General features: G+C 38.0%; 1 protein-coding gene across 2 annotated transcripts in view; it reads right to left on the bottom strand.

Annotated features, from left to right (window-relative positions):
- The window catches only part of tsnax (translin-associated factor X), a 66,608-nt gene that overhangs the window by 34,610 nt on the left and 15,168 nt on the right, over positions 1-16,830 (bottom strand). For both annotated transcript variants that reach the window (XM_043680115.1, XM_043680108.1), the window contains one exon: positions 14,403-14,533. In XM_043680115.1, the coding sequence (XP_043536050.1) occupies positions 14,403-14,533 (131 nt within the window). The remainder of the gene's footprint in view (positions 1-14,402; positions 14,534-16,830) is intronic.

The following is a 16,830-nucleotide window of genomic DNA, read 5'->3' as shown; positions in this document are numbered from 1 at the left end:
TCTCTCTATAAACTGTTTGTATCCCCCTCACAATCTGCCTTACCACTCTCCTGCTTTGCTTTATTGTTTTCCACTGTTGGCCAACGGATCCTTGGGAGAACCACAAGAAAGTAGCCTTCTTTTCCATTCCTGCACTGGCCACCCTTTAGATGCTTAGATTGCCTAACTAAATTAAGAAAATTGTTATCTCAAATTTAAATCTGAAATTTTAATCAAACTTCCTGTAATCAAGAAGAAAGTACAGTCAACGATCCTGATTTCCCTACTCCATAATAAGCAAAGAGAAGGTAGGGAGAAGCGAAACAGCTTATTGATTTAGAGCTGAAAATGTGTTGCTGGAAAAGCGCAGCAGGTCAGGCAGCATCCAGGGAACAGGAGAATCGACGTTTCGGGCATAAGCCCTTCTTCAGGGCTTATGGGGATTTAGAGCCCCAATTCAAAAGGAAAATACAGTGGCTCAATTTTTGTCATCACAACAATGCAGGTAGATTTTCAGAGGCTAATGGTAAAATTCAGCTCATAAGGCATTTAGACAAACTGCCAGTGCCAAGAGGCCAGAGGGTTTAAAGTTATTTATTATCTTCACAGATTAAGAACAGAGGAAACTGGAGCAGTATTTCCTGAATCTTTATCCACTAATCAGTGTCCTTGTACTGTTCCTTTAAAGAGGTGGAAAACATCCTCTCATGGTTTATCTTAAAGGATACGACTTTCATTTGTGGTTAAGTCAAAGGTGTTTTTGTTGTCTCTTTCCTCCTCATAACAGGCAACAAATTTTCCAAAGGCTTTGTAAAGCCATTAATCGATTTCTGTAATGTCATCTGGCAGCTTCTTGCCACCTAGTATCAGCATGGTTTGTCTCAGTAAATGGAAGCTTATGGTTTACACGGGATCACTTAACTTCAATTAAAGTTTAAATCCATGTTTGAAGAGTGAAAGATGCTGTTTTTCACAGTGGAGCTTCACAGAGCTGAAGGATGCAATATTAAGACTGAAAGTCAATGGTTATGTACAAAACAGATGAGGAAGCTTTGTCCCTGTGGGCTGTTAAGCGTATTTGCAGAGCAAAAAAGTGTCCATAACAGGAATTGTAGGGAGTGGCCTTGCTGTTTTTCATGAAAAATATATGACTTTTCAAGGTTGCATGCTGCTCTATTTTTCTGATTCAGCTGGATATTTATCTCCAAGATTCATTTTTGAAAACTTTATGATTTCAAATATCATTTTTTACCTATATGACGGTTCTTTTATGCAACACCATGTGTATATTTTCCAATCTCATAATAGCATTTTGTTCACAGTTTATACTCAAGAATATGCTGGCACAATGCATGGTTGTGCACTAAATGCACAAAAGACCATGCTGCGAAAAATGACCAAGACAATTTAATACAAGCTCCTAAGGTTCAGTTAAGTTGTGTTCTAAATATAGCATGAAAAGTCTTTCATATTGAATCTTCCGCTAAAGATGGGATGGTCATTGCTTGGGATATCTTCTAGTTCTAGCTGTACAAAGTGTATCTATCTTACTGAACTGAAGATAATACACCATTATGTAGAGCAGAAGCTTTAACTATAGCCAGTTACAACATTTCAGGAAATTAAAGTCTTCCTTTGTGAGGTTGAAGCAGAGGCTACAGCAATGGATGAATGGACACCGCACAACAAGCACCAGCCAGAGTGTTCCCACCCAGTCGGAGAACACTTCAGTGGTCCAAGACATTCGGCCTCGGACCTTCGGATGACCATCCTCCGAGGCGGACTTTGGGACAGGAAACAATGCAAAATGGCCGAGCAGAGGCAGAGAGCCAAGTTTGGTACCCATGGGGATGGCCTCAACTGGGACCTTGGGTTCATGTCACACTACAGATGACCCCACTGTAATATACAATCTCTCTGTCTATCTCTCTCTCTCACACACACACACTCTCTCACAGACCCTCTCTCATACGCCCACAAATACATCTCCCACACTCACACCTTCTCACTGACTTATACCCCATTACACTCACACACATACACTCACTCTCACAGACACTCACACCTCCCCCACACCAACTCACCCCAACCCCCACATGCTCACACTCACTCTGTCTCCCCTGCACGCACACACATATAGTTTGTGGGGTGAATTTCTACTTGCAATTTGTACTGCATAAATCCATGTGAGATTCTGTCAATCCCACTTTAGAAATAGAATCAGTCTGAACATTGGGACACAGACAGACTTTAACCTCACACCTTCAGTGCATTATCTGATCTGAGATGGCAGCTATTGTTAAAGCTAACTTGAGAATATAACTTTTAAAAAGTTCTGGGATTTACATATGAAAGAACTGAAACTACCATGGTCATTCTAAAAGATAAAAGAATTAACAAACAATCTAGATCTTTTTCAATATATTATTTAGGTTGCATCACACTGTAATCTTTTGCTATAAATTCTGTGTCGCACGGTCTTATAATCCACAACCAAGGAGCAGCGCTCGGAAAGTGCTTCTGAATGAACCTGTTGGACTATAACCTGGTGTAATGTGATTTTTAACTTTGTCCACCCCAGTCCAACACCGGCACCTCCAAGTCCTTAAAAGAAGTTGTCCACAGCAAGAACATCAGCATTTTTAAAAAAAACACTGCTTCCTATCAATCACATGGCTGGTGGTAACTGTTTGCTTGCTTAGACCTCTACTGAAGCTGTTTGAACAGTCACAGACTTGGAGAGTCTCTTGTTTATCTGGTCTTCAGTTAGGGGTCAAGAAACCCAAGAAAGAGTTGCTCAGGTGATTGCTCCCATTTCTTATGTTCAGAGTGAAACCAATTTGTTTTTCCAAGAGACTGAACATTTTAATATTGTATTTCCTGAACAAGTTAAGAGACTCCGCATGTTTGGTGACCTGACCATATGTGCCAAAACATCTGAGCGACAGATTTTGGATCATTCTATGGTTTATCCTTTTGCCTTCAAGAATACTGCATCGGTCAAAATGGGTTTTTTTTTTCAGAAATCCAATTTCTGCCAAGAATTTTCTTTTTTTCTTTCCCTGAGGTGTATGTTTTGGGGATATTTAAAGGACATTTGTACTTCTGCACTACTGACTGTGTCTGTTAACGAATTACTGCATCTTCAAAACTAAGTTTTGTTTTGATAATAAACCAATAACTGCATTTATTAAGAAACATCACATATATATTTTTACTTGATAATATGGGTAAGGTATATAAGGTTCGGTAACTGAAAAGAAGTACTTTTTACATTGACCTGCGGAGTAGTGAAATTGGAGTGACAATACACTCCTCCAGTCTCAATCGTAACAATACATAACAACCCCAAGGTTTTATCACCAGTCATGTTTACTAAATGCCCACTCCATCTATGCTGAGCTGAGAATATGCCCCTTTATCCATTCAGCTAACTTTTGGCGTAATAGCTTACTCTGGATTTAGTTAATTTATCAACATTTAGGAGTTGCCACTGTCTAGAAATTGAAGTGGACCAGTCACATAAATACTGTGACTACAACAGCAGATCAAAATCTGGGGATTCTGTAGCAAGTAACGTAACTCCTGATTTGCTAAAGCCTATCCACCATCTACAAGGAATAATGCAGGAATGCGATGGAATTGCCTGGATGAATGATTCTCCAATTACATTCAGGAAGCACAATAACATCCAGGTCAAAGCAGCCAGCTTGACTGACATCTTATGCAACACTTGAAACATTCACTCCTTTCACCATGACACACAGAGACAGTATCTACCATCCACAGGATGTGCTGCACTAATTCAACAAGGTACCTTCCAAACAACTTCAAACGACAAAGACAGCAGCTGTATGGAAGCATCACCACTTGCATATTCTCCTACTACCCACACTTCAATCTGACTAGCAACTGTACTGATGTTTCTTCACAGTTGAATCAAAATCATTGAACTCACTTCCTACAAGATCTATGAGTGTATCTACATTCACAAGGACTGCAGAAGTTCAAGAAGGCAGGTCATCTACACAATCAAGGGCAATTAGAAATTGGAAACAAATTCTACCCGAGGCAGTGACACATACATCTATGAACAAATATAAAATGATAAAAATTTATAAACCAGTGTCACAACTCACTTGGGAAAGAGTGCTGACACTCAAGCCCCATTACTCCCAGGATCATCACACAGAAGTTGATTTATTCAAATTACTCAAAATCCCCAGTTTTCCTGTTGATAATCTCAAGTTAACAAAAAACACTGACTGAGTACCTACACTGTACCCAGGTACATATGACAATAATAAATCAAATCAATTAACAAGAAACTAACACTTATTATAAACAAATCAGTTCAGGTCATAGACAAACAAAATATATAAATAGCAACTTATAACTCCCTAACTTAAACCACTACAGACACACACTACACACACAAAAAAGTTATGGGTGAAGAAAAAAAATGATTATGGAAACAGAGTTCAACTGCATCATTCCATTTGATTCAACTGCAGCAAGGGACAACACACAGACTTGGGCTGTTAAGTAACAAGTTACATAAGCACCACTCAATGACTATATTCAACAAGACAGAATCCAACCATTTTGCTTCTTGATTTTCTATAGCAATAACAATGATAAATCACCCATTATAAATATCTTGAGGCACTACTGACCACCGTCCAAAGAAATGAACTGGACTAGCCATAAAAATACTGTGGCGACAAGAACAGACTAGAAGCCTACAGTGTGTAACCCAACTCCTGTCTCCCCAGTGCTGGCCCACAACCTACAAGACAACACCATAAACAACAGCACCTCCTTCATAATAATCCTCAACACCAGCACCCCGCAAGATTGCATACTTGGCCCTCTACTAAACTGCCTGTACACTCACAAATGTGTGGCCAAATTTCATACGAATGCAATTTACATGTTCGCTGATGACACCACTGTTGCCAGATATCAAACAAATGAGTCAGAAAATAGGAAGGAGGCACAGGCTTGCTGTTGTGGTGCAATGATAGCAATTCCTTTCTCAATGTCAGCAAAACAAAAGAACTGATCAAAAACTTCAGGAAGAAAGGAGGAGGACAAGCCCCTACCTACATCAATGGAGTGAGGTGGAAAGTCAAGTTCCTAAGAATGACAATAACTAACAATCTGTCCTGGTCTCTCACAAGAAGGCACAACAGCGCTGATTCGTCCTCAGAAGGCTGAGAAATTTCAGTAGGTCCATAAGAACCCTCACCAACTTTTACAGGTGCAACACAGAAAGCTTTCTATCTGGGTGCACAATGGGTTTGGTACAGCAACTGCTCTGCCCAGGATCAGAAGAAACTATATAAAGTTGTGTACACAGCCCAGACCATCACAAAAATCAACCTTCCATCCACAGACTCCATCTACATTTCCCGTTGTTGCAGAAAAGCTGCCAACATCATCAAGATCCCTCCCACCCCAGTAATACTTTCTTCCAACCTCTTCAGTCAGGCAGAAGATACAGAAATGTGAACGTACATACAAATAGGTTCAAGAACAGCTTCTTCCCTGCTGTTATTAGACTGATGAATGGATCTTTCTAATTTCAATTGTAATCTTGATCTTGGTTTTGTGCACTTTCTATGCAGCTGTAACCTTACTCTGTCTAATTACCCTATGACCTGTATGTCCTTGTATTTTATGATCTGCCTATACTACTTGCAAAATAAACCTTTTCACTGTACTCAGTTACATGTAACAATAATAAATTAAATAAAAGTTAGGAAGATAATGGAATACTCTCCAGTTTCTTGGATGAGTGCAGCTCTAACAACACAAGAATCAATTTTTAACTTCTTTCATTAATCATTGATTTAGCTTTCCCTTTGGGCATCTCTGCCTTAGAGGAATGTATCTGTTGTAGAACATGTTGGACACCTTTAAATACAAGCTATTGTCTGTCTGCCATAAAATATTTTTTGTGTATTTTCTCAAACTAGAAATCTTTAAAGAGAGATCCTCTATGCTGAAGCCTGTTGCTCAATTCAAGCTGCAAGGTATTTGATTGGCTCCTAATTGATGAAGAGCCTACCCTTGACCATTTACCAATTGCTCCTCGTAAAATTGCATTTAGTGCAAAGTTCTGTCCATAATTTGAATCTCACAACAGAGTTCAGAACCCCACAGTAAAAAGATGTCCAGTAGGTATAAATTCTGCAGTTCTCTTGACGATATTGGAATGGTCAGGTAAGACTTAACAGCACATTCTGATACCAAGAAACATAGCAACTGGTGAATTCCACATTACTGGAGGAAGACTGAATGCCAGTATGTTCTTGATTTGTGAGGTAGTATACTTGGTTTAACTGGCAGAGTGTTGCAAATGAAACTACATGACTTTACCCTATAATGCTTGAACTTGTAAAGTTGAGGTGTTCCATTGAGACAAATAATTAAGGCATTTTTAAAGGATGGAGGAATAGATTTCTTTTTTGCTGTTACTAATAACTCAAGATAATTATATCTGTTGAATATCCTGAGGCAGGTAAATTATATATAAGCAGCATCAGCCAAGGGGGAGTGGAGGGTGGTAGTAAGCAGGAGATTTCCTTGACCATGTTTGACATGATACCATGAAACTGATATGGAGTCTGCAAGCAAAAGTTAAGACTCCCACGGTAATTCCCTCATTACGGTATACCACAAGGTTGCCGCTTCAAGTAGATCTCTCTTTCCAGTGAAACAGTTTATACGAAGGAATGGTGATGGTGGTACCTGAGACATTGCCTGTAAGTGGCAATTCCATGAGTATGACTATGTCAGGCTGCTGTTGACCAGGCTGAGGGACAGCTCTTTCAATTTTGGCACAAGCACCCATAATAGCAAAGAGGACTTTAAAGTGCTTTAAAGAAAGTGACAATAATTAATGTCAAATACATATGATCAATTTTTAGGTTTCTGCCACATTACGTGTTTAATCAATTGCCTGCAGACCAATATGTTAGAAGATGCAAATGAGAATTAATAAACATGGATGGCCAACATGAGAATTTCAGAACATTGTAACTACAATTAGGATAACTCCATATTTCAAGCAGAACAAAACAGAACATAGAACAATACAGAACAAGAACAAACCATTTGGCCCACGATGCCATTCTAAATAAATTCCATCACCTGCACATCGTCCATATCCCTCTAATCCTTGTACATGTGTCTGTATAAATGCCTCTTTAATGTTGCTGTCATATCTGCTTCTACCACCTCCCCTGGGCAGCTTGTTCCAGACACCCATCACTTTGTGTAAAAAACATTTTCCCTGTACATCTCCTTTAAACTTCTCCCCTCTCACTTTAAATCTAAGCTCCCTCGTATATGACATTTCCACGCTGGAATAAAGACTCTGACTATCAACCCTACCTAGGGTTCTCATTATTTTATATACTTAAAAAATGCATTTGCAAATTGTTAAATGTGTTAGAAATCTGTAGCAGTCCATTGGCGTAATAGTAGCTTTCTTGATGAAGCCAGAAGTTAGTAGATAAGAGCCTCATTTCATGGACTTCAGCACAAAATTTATTTTGGCATGCCAGTGCAGTCCTCAGGAAGGTATTACTGTCATACGTGCAATATTTAAAATACAACATTAAATTAAGATCTTGTCTGACCTCCCATGTGGATTTAGAAGAGTCCATGACGACATTCAAAGAAAAGCAGGACAATTCAAATTGGTGTTCTGGACAATAGTTATGTTTAAATATTACTGAAATAGATAGGATTATTGCTATTTATGGGTGCTGGCTGTGCACAAATTGCTGCCACATTTCCTATATTCTTGCTATTATTACACATCAAAAGTAATTAACTAACTCTGAACAACCTGATATTTTGAAAAGTACTGTATAAATGAAAGTATTTTAGTCTTTTACTTCTATAAAAAAAGGATTTAACTGCTAAACAACTCAAAAAACCTCAGTGTTCTGTTGCTAGAGTGTGATCATTGCACTTATTGTCTCAATGCATCTCAACGTATGTCTGAGTTAGATGTTTGATCTGCAGAATTCACCATAACAAGAGTGTCTGGGTTTGAAAATAACATAAGATGTGATCTGACGCAAAAGTTACTATCAATCAATATGTCAGAATGCACTTTAAAATCAGGATTCATCAATTATACAAAACTTGGAAGTTCCACCATTTCTTTAAGTTTTTTACATCATGCAAAGCATCACTACCTATACAAATTTTCATAAATGAAGCGTAAATTTGATAATGCAATCAAGGGTGTATTATCTAAATTGTTTTATTCAAAATGGACATCAAATCATAATTCAATCAGCAGTGAAGCAACCGCAAAGCATCTATCTATTAACATGAAACACATTCACTCTAAGTGCGATCTATATGCAACTTACTCCAAAGAAATTTATTCAGGCAAATTATGGAACTAAGTAAATGGAATGTATGCCTAATTCACTCATGGATACCTTCAGATGAATTTTAATGATCATAAATATAAAAGGAAGCATACTGATAAAGGAAAAATTAATTTTCCAGAAAAAGGAATGTGAAAACTCTTGCAATTGAACTGTATTCAACTTAAGTTTCATCAATTTAAAGAGGGCAATAACTCAACACTTGTTTATTGAGGGTCCAGGTAAAACATAATGGTGCAACTCTATTCTGGAGTTTGAGACAAGCACAATCCCGCCAAACTGTACTACAGACTTCCCATTATAGGGTCATGACAAGCAGGGAGAGGTGGCCCATCCAGATTTTAAACAAATTAATTACTGAAATAAAAATAGAACTTAGAACTCAAAATCAAATCAGACAAATTCTCCACCATAATTTTACAGATCCTGAGCCAAGAACAGTAATGAAACAATTCCTTTGGCCTACTTTCTGACATTAGAAATGCGGCAGAATAGGAATGCCAAATTACCCATCCTCTATTCATGATCTTGTTGGCAAATGTAGGAACAGGTTCGATAACAGTCCCCTTGCCAAGATTTCAAACCTCCAAGAATGTACAAGCTAGCAAGGGTAGGAATAGAGCAGATGATTGTGTGGCTGAGGAGCTGGTGCTGGGGACAAGGGTTCACATTTTTGGATCATTTGAATCTCTTCTGAGATAGAAGTGACCTTTACAGGAAGGATGGATTGCACCTGAATTGGAAGGGGACTAATTTACTGGCAGGGAGATTTGCTGGAGTTGCTCAGCAGGATTTAATAAGCCAGGGGGTGGGACTCAGGGAGATGGTGAGGAAAGAGATCAGTCTGAGACTGGTACAGTTGGGAAAAGGAGCAAGACAAACAGTCAGGGCAGGCAGGTCCAAAGCAGAGAAGGAGGTAGGACTGATGAATTAAACTGCACTCTGTATACAAATTACTCCAAAGAAATTTATTCAGGCAAATTGTGGAACTAAGTAAATGGAATGTATGACTAATTTCAATGCAAGTGGAAGACAGATTAGCCCCAGGCATAATTAGGAACATGGGACTGGGATATCATAGCAATTACAGAAACGTGGCTCAGAGATGGACAGGACTGGCGGCTTAATGTTCGAGGATATAAATGCAACAGGAAGAATAGAAAGATGGGCAAGAGAGAAGGGGGAGTGGCATTTTTGAAAAGGGATAACTTTACAATTGTACTTGGAGAAGATATTCTTGGGAATACATCCAGGGATGTTATTTGGGTGGAATCGAGAAATAAGAAAGGGATGATCACCTTATTGGGATTGTACTGCAGACCACCTGAGTAGACTGCCACAGTGCTAAGGGTATAGATGGAGAGGAATTTGTTAAGTGCGTACAAGAAAATTTTCTGATTATGTATCTGGATGTATCTACTAGAGATGGTGCTAAAACTTGACCTATTCTTGGGAAATAAGGCAGGGCAAGTGACTGAGGTGTCAGCGCAGAAGCACTTTGGGAAAAGCAACCATAATTCTATTAGTTTTAAAGCAGTGATGGAAAAGGATAGACCGGTTCTAAAAGTTGAAGTTCTAAATCGGAGAAAGGCCAATTTTGACAGTATTAGACAAGAACTTTCAAAAATTAATTGGGGGCAGATGTTCGCAGGTAAAGGAACAGCTGGAAAATAGGAAGACTTCAAAAATGACATAGTGAGAATCCAGAGACATTGTGTTCCTGTTAGTATGAAAGGCAAGGCTGGTAAATGTAGGGAATGTTGAATGACTAGAGAAATTGAGGTTTTGGTCAAGAAAAAGAAAGAAGCATATGTCAGGTAGACAGCAGAGATAAGGTGAATCCTTATAAGTTGTTAAGACAGTCAGAGCATATTTAAGAGGGAAATCAGGCGGGCAAAAAGGGGACATGAGATAGCTTTCGCAAATAGGGTTAAGGAATATCCAAAGGGATTCTATAAATACATTAAGGACAAAAGGTAACTCGGGAGAGAATAGTTCCCCTCAAAGATCAGCAAGGCAGTATATGTGTGGAACCACAGGAGATAGGGAAGATACTAAATGAGCATTTTGCATCAGTGTTTACTGTGGAGAAGGCCATGGAAGATATAGAATGTGGGGAAATAGATGGTGACACCTTGAAAAATGTCCATATTGCAGAGGGGAAAGTGCTGGATGTCTCAAAATGCATAAGGGTGGATAAATCCCAGGGACCTAATCAGGTGTACCCTAGAACTCTGTGGGAAGCTAGGGATGAGATTGCTGGGCCCCTTGCTGAGATATTTGGATCATCGTTAGTCACAGGTGAGGTGCCGGAAAATTGGAGATTGGCAAACGTGGTGCCACTGTTTAAGAAAGATGGTAAAGAAAAGTCAGGGAACTCTGGACCGGTGAGCCTGACATCGATGGTGGACAAGTTGTTGAAGGGAATCCAGAGGGACAGGATTTACATGTATTTGGCAAGGCAAGGGCTGATTATGGATAATCGACGTGGCTTTGTATGTGGGAAATATGTGGAGTTGCCAGTGTTGGACTGGGGTGGACAAAGTTAAATATCATACAAAATCAGGTTATAGTCTAACAGATTTATTTGCAAGTACAAGCTTTCAGAGCGCTGCTCCTTCGTCAGGTAGCTAGTGGGGCAGGATCACAGGACCCAGAATTTATTGTAAAAGATCAAAGTGTAATTAAACTGAGGCGATGTATTGACAAACCCAGATTGATGTTAAGACTTTAATCACTTAGAATAGGGATGCAGGTTTTGTTTCATTAATACCATATATACTCATGTAAAAGTCAATCTCATGTAAAATTCGATCCCTTATTTTTGGCCAAAATATCTTGTATTTCCCATATATCTCATGTAAAAGTCGACCCTATTATATCGCATTATAAGCCTCTTACAAAGGAAACTGCATGTTCCCTTTAACCCACTTAAACAAAATCGCATTCATTCATACTGGTAACTACTTATTGCTCTTTGTTTATTATATTGTGTCTCTTTTAATTTATTCATTCATTCATTCATAACTCTACTTAGCACACTTGCTTTTCTAAAGCAAGTTTTGATTCATTTATTCATTCAGTCCAGTACTTATCGCATTTTGTTCATTATACATCCAAAAGTTAATATCGTTAAAAAGTTAATCATTTTAATTGTGGTATTATATCTGAATAAAAGAGAAATATATTAGCTACATCTATCTTTAATTCTTTGACAAATTTGTTAATGTTGCTGAAGTTCATTACATACGAGAATAAATGGGAGAGAAATGGAAGAATTTGGTGGGAAGGTTCAAGACACTTACACATTTAGAATTTAATAAATGTTTAATTTTAAGTGTGTTTTATTACCAGGCCAAGACAATGTTGAACAGTGTGACTTTGCAGGATTTCAATGAATCTTTAACATGTTAAATTTTTGTACCGGTATGTAGAAATAAAATTTCCTACCAGTAATTCATTCTTGTTTCTCTTGCTTTTATCCGGTAATTACCTTTACCATAATTCATTGTGTTTTTCTTATTTACTTGGGATTAGTTGAGCAATCAAATTGATTTCTGCTAATAATACAGTATTTCAAACTGCAGCATGAATTTCAGCCCCGCAAACTAGTGCACATGGAATAGTCAAGCCTATAAATTGAACCTTTAAAAATAGTTTTAAAAATTCGACTTTTATATGACTATGTATGTTACGTAAATCCCAGAACTTCTTTCAAGTCACAGTCCCGGGATAACTTAAGGTTTTATTAAAAAAAGGGTGACATCTCAGCTCAGACAATGCATTAAAGGTATGAGGTTAGAGTCTGTCTGTATCCCAACTTTGAGTCAGACTGGTTCTATTTCCAAAATAGGAATTTATAAAATGTCACATGGACTGACTGCCTTCAGACTGTGTGCTTTTTGAACAAATAAACCTGTTGGACTATAAACTGGTGTTGTGTGATTTTAACTTAATTGAGTTTTTTGAAGCAGTAATGAAGAGGATTGATGACAGCAGAGCGGTGGACGTGATTTGTATGGGCTTCAGTAAGGCGTATGACAAGATTCCTCTTGGTAGACTGTTTAGCAAGCTTAGATCACATGGAAAACAAGGAGAACTGGCCATTTGAATACAGAACTGACTCCAAGGTAGAAGACAGAGGGGGATGGTGGAAGGTTACATTTCAAACTGGAGGCCTGTGACCAGTGTGCCACAAGGATCGGTGCTGGGTCCACTGCTTTTCATCATTTACATAAATTATTTGGATGTGAACATAAAGGTTCAGTTAGTAAGTTTGCACATGACACCAAAATTGGAGGTGTAGTGGACAGCGAAGAAAGGTACCTCAGAGTGCAACAGGGTCTTGATCAGATGGGCCAATGGGCCAAGAAGTGGCAGATTAATTTAAATAAAAATGAGGTGCTTCATTTTGGAAAGGCAAATCAGGGCAGGACTTAATACTAAGACCCTTGGGAGTGTTGCTGAACAATGAACCCTTGGTTCATAGTCCCTTGAAAATGGAGTTGCAGGTAGATAGGATAGTGAAGAAGGCATTTGGTATGCTTATCTTTATGGTCAGAGCATTGAGTATTGGAGTTGGGAGGTCATGTTGCAGCTGTACAGGACATTGGTCAGGCCACTTTTGGAATATTGTGTGCAAATCTGGTCTCCCCATTATAATAAGGATGTTGTGAATCTTTAAAGGGTTCAGAGAAGATTTACAAGGATGTTGCCAGGGCTGGAGGGTTTGAGCTATAGGGAGAGGTTAAATAGGCTGGGGCTGTATTGCTTGGAGCATCAGAGGTTGAGGGGTGACCTTAGAGGTTTATAAAATTATGAGGGGCATGGATACGATAAATAGACAAGTTCTTTTCCCTGGGTTGGGAGAATCCAGAACTAGACAGCATAGATTTAGATTGAGAGGGGAAAGATATAAAAGGGACCTAAGGGGCAATTTTTCATGCAGAGGATGGTGTGTGTATGGAATAAGTGCCAGAGGAAGTGGAGACTGGGACAATTACAATATTTAAAAGGCATCTGGATGAGTTTTGAAAAGAAGGGTTTAGAGGGACACGGGCCAAATGCTGGCAAGTAGGACTAGATTAAGTTAGGATATTTGGTCGGCATGGACTAGCTGGACTGATGGGTCTGTTTCCTTGCTATACATCTCTATAACTCTATATTATGTCCAATCCAAGCTGGCAAACTTCTTTCAGCCACATTTTTCTTAACAGCATAAAGACCAACAAGCTTCAGATTATTTAAAGTTGTTTTATCATCAGCTATTATATTTGTTCATACAAATAGAATTTGGTATAATCTCAACTGCTCAAGGGTTTTGTTTTCCTATAAGTGGCTTGTGGATATGTGATGTAGCTAGTAATAATAGAATGCTAATTTTTTTGTTATCACCAGATGCTTTGACAACATTTGTCAAGAATACAAGTTAGCTGACACTGCAGTTTATCTTTGCTGATATGCAGCAGTTGGGTTGCAAGATGAGTAATTGATGTCTGTTGACTGATTTTTGTTGATATGTTGGGATACAAGACAACCAAGTTGATCTTGAAATACAAGTGAGTTACTAGGCCTGAACAGTAAATTGTTAGCATGTGCTAATTTAGAGGAACTCTCTCATTTCTGGGGACCTCGTTTACAACAATTGTTGTTATGCGACAATTAATCCTGTGACCTACAAAAATTTTGAGCTTTCCTAAACAACTTGATGGTAGAATTAAAATTCAATGGATCAATTAAACTTATATTTATGCAATGACTTAATTGTCTTCATGTTTGACCAAATAAAAATAATATATTGCAATTATGTTTATTTGTTAATTCAAAGTTTTCAATATTCCAGTACACGAATTAGCTCAGATAATAAACTAAACAATCAGTAAATCATTTAATATAACGAGTTTTCCAGAGAATATTTTGGAACATGCAAATTAAGTTTATATTCTGGGTTTAAGCATTATTAATGGCTAATCAAAAGTTAAAAATATAACTAAATTAACCTCTTACCTGGAGAAAATGCTCGGTGAAATTGGCACATGTCTTCACCAATCAATTCCTGGGAAATTTGCTGGATCTTTGATCTAACATCACGAAATCTGGCCTCAGACTCATTCAGTAATTCTTCAATGTCATCAATACTGAATAGAAGTGATTATTAGATGTAATATTTAACTGTCACTTGTAAACATTCATTTCATCTATGGAAATTCTACTTGAATTTAAAACAAAATCAAATCTGATATTTCACCATTCCAAACTATTTGGCTTTTATTCATTTCAGTCTGATATTTCACCTTTATTAATTTCAGTCTATTGGGTTGTGGGAAATTCAGTTTTTATTATTTGTCAAAAAAAGGGGATGTTTATTTCTCCCCTAGCCTTTCACTCAGTAATGAATACATTTCTCAATTCAAAACAATGAGTGAGTTGGAGTGTGCAAATGGTTGGCTAGTCCTTTCAAAGATTCAGAACAACAATTTGAATGGCGCTCCTCGCTGCTATGTGATTCTACAATCAACTCCAATAGTTAAGAGTTTATTTTTCTTGGAATGTAGGAACAGGGCAAGCATTGACCAGCAGTGGCATTATTGGAAGTGCAAGAACACTGCACTCCAAATTCTTAAAGTAATCTTCAGAAGTCTCCCTTTATGGTTTGCTGCTTCAACTAGTAAAGAGCCTGAAAATTAGCAAATTGAGAACAAAGCTTGAAATGCATATGATATAGTCATTTCAATATGGAACAAACGGGCCTGCACTCTAAAAAGAAAGCCCCGATATTAGAAGCAGCCCAGTTCATGGGACTGATGTACTGCAAATTCGTATTCATTCAGTCCACAATAAGTCTGTAAAACAGGTCCAAATGACATTTGAATTTCTTATGAACCAAAATGGATATTTCAGTCATTAACATAAGCAAATACTATGCCCTAAAATCTTCACTTGGATCACATATGAGATTACTGCAGTTGTCATTACTGCAGTTTCTTTAGTAACATCAAGAAAACAAAGTAAATAAAGAATTTATTTCCTGTTCTCAATCTAAAAGTTGTAAATTCAGTTTAAAAATCTCTTAGCCATTGTTGAGATTCAACAGTCAACTGCTAGGGTTTCAAAAAATTAAAACCAAGTATGAACTGGAAGTTTGTTATTAAAGTTCATATGAATCATCAAACTCACCGATAGTATATGACATACTTTAAAGCAGGAATGTATCGAGAAAGTGGTGGAGAATGCCTGATTCCATAAGGAGGGGCATCAGATGAGATAAAGAGGATTTTTGTCAGGAAACCTAACAGACAAGGGCAATCAAACTCCCATCCTTCTAGGCTATTAACTTGTATACAGTACAAGAACTTAACTCCCCATTCAATGCTGCTTTTGTCATGCTGAGGCCAAGATCAACTACAGATTTTAAGATGCACCCTCAAATTGCATTCATGATCAATTCTCCCTGATCAGAGAAGTGCATCAGGAATCCTAAAACCAGGTATCACTTCTAGGTATCCTACATTCCAGATCTACTAACTTCAACGTATGCTCAAAGTGCCAAAAATCCATATATTGAGCCATACTATCAGCATCCTCATAATTCATCTTCCCACAAATGTAGCCAGGATTCTAATCTGCAGCCTGATCCATGACTGAGCATTTATTCTAACACAGAGTAATTACAGTAAAGCATTAAAAAAAAGGACACAGCAATACTTCTGCAGCTGAATAACTCATAATGTTTTACGTGTCCATAATGTTCCTGTTCCCATAAAATACTGCATTCTTTGACCTACTGTTGGATCTATAAGTAATATTATAAATGACACATGTACACATGCAGATCCTGCATTTTGTTATGATCATAAAATAACCCGAAGATTGGAGGACTAAACTGATAGTACAGGTGCATAATTCTTTATCCAAAATGCTTGGGACCAGCTGGTTTTCAGAATTCAGAATTTTTCGAATTACAGAATAAGTGACAGTTTGATGGTGAAATTTTTAAAAAATCTTACCGGAGGACCACACTCACTGAGTAAAACAGGCCTTGAGACAGAATTGAGGCCTACCACTGCCTGGCCACGCGCCACATTCCCCCCGCCACCCCAACCACGTTGCATCTGAATGACATGCATCGAGTGGATGTCGACTTGGGTTAACTGTTTGCTTGCCAAACAAACTTGTTAATGAGAAAAAAACTTCACAAAAAAACCTTCCGACTTTGGAGCTTTTCGGATTTCAGATAATGGGTGTCTACCTGTATAAACTGCATAGCAAAGTTCTAATAGACCTTAAACTATAAATGATTGCGTCCCGTTTACTTAACATTTATACTTGTGACTTTAGAAGGGATCCAGGATGACACTATCAGCAGTAATGTGTATCACATGGAATATCACTTCTGTCCTTATCAAACAAGACTCATTCAAAATCATAATAGCAA

The sequence above is a fragment of the Chiloscyllium plagiosum genome, chromosome 3 (genome assembly GCF_004010195.1).
Source record: "Chiloscyllium plagiosum isolate BGI_BamShark_2017 chromosome 3, ASM401019v2, whole genome shotgun sequence".
NCBI classification, from domain to species: domain Eukaryota; kingdom Metazoa; phylum Chordata; class Chondrichthyes; order Orectolobiformes; family Hemiscylliidae; genus Chiloscyllium; species Chiloscyllium plagiosum.
The sequence above is the reverse complement of the archived record's forward strand: the minus strand, read 5'-3'. Positions and strand labels throughout refer to the sequence as shown.